Source organism: Etheostoma spectabile, chromosome 3, assembly GCF_008692095.1.
Source record: "Etheostoma spectabile isolate EspeVRDwgs_2016 chromosome 3, UIUC_Espe_1.0, whole genome shotgun sequence".
In the NCBI taxonomy this organism is placed as follows: domain Eukaryota; kingdom Metazoa; phylum Chordata; class Actinopteri; order Perciformes; family Percidae; genus Etheostoma; species Etheostoma spectabile.
Window position 1 is genome coordinate 29,391,404 of NC_045735.1, and position 915 is coordinate 29,392,318.

Sequence of the window (915 nt, forward strand, 5' to 3'; positions counted from 1 at the left end):
CTTGCGAGTTCCTGGAGGACATTTCTCACTGCAAACTGACAAAGGCACCTGTATGAACAAAAGCACTATGAGAAAATATATTGGTATTCACAGGATGTTTTCTTTGCAAGCTTCTATTAATTTATTGCGTGAAAACCAAGCATTATGATACAATAACTATAACTAATACAACTGTAGCTATTGACATAAACTGTTAACAATTACAGTGATCACAATTTGACTTACCTGTTGTGTGTTCTGTGCCCAAATTAAAGACTTATTTTCCAGATTCAGCTGTTTCTCTGCAGGTAGAGATGCATCATGAAGACCAACTGTGACAAAGTCCACAATGCCATGTTCTGTTGGCTGCCAGTTTATAATTTCATACTTTGCTGCTAGGTCTCCATTCTCATTAAAGTAAACATTATCTCCTTCCTTAGTTTTGAACTGAATGTTTTTTATCTGTTGTAAAATCTATGAAGACATGTATTCATACCATTACCTGATGAACACGCAGGCCTATTGGCTCAATAGCATTATAAAAAGATGACAATCATTTATTTTTCAGAATTTGAACAATTTTTCTTGTTAATGTGACTTAGTTTAAAAACTATATGAAATGTTGATGTGCTACTCACCGTAAATGGATTTAGCTGCACCTTGTTGTTACAGGTGTTGTTACAGCTGAGAATATTATGAAGTGCATGGGCCACAGCATACACTCCTTTATAGACATTGTAAAAGATAGGCATGAGCGACATATCAGTGAAGCTGTTTTGTACTCCAGTCAGATCTTCATGGCCAGTACATTCTCTCTGATTCTCTGCTGGAGAGTTTGACTGTTTGAACTTACAGTTAAATAATGTCTCCCAAAACTCTAAAAACATTTCATTACTAAATGAATTGAGCGGCTTCACATCCAACATGAACTCTCTC

At 35.7% G+C, this 915-nt stretch overlaps 1 protein-coding gene across 1 annotated transcript in view; it reads right to left on the reverse strand.

The window, feature by feature from the left end:
* The window catches only part of LOC116685682 (extracellular calcium-sensing receptor-like), an 8,376-nt gene that overhangs the window by 2,339 nt on the left and 5,122 nt on the right, over positions 1–915 (reverse strand). The window contains 3 exon segments of the mRNA XM_032510616.1: positions 1–48; positions 226–453; positions 618–805. The exon segment at positions 1–48 is cut by the window's left edge and continues 76 nt beyond it. Coding sequence (XP_032366507.1) covers positions 1–48; positions 226–453; positions 618–805 — 464 coding nt within the window.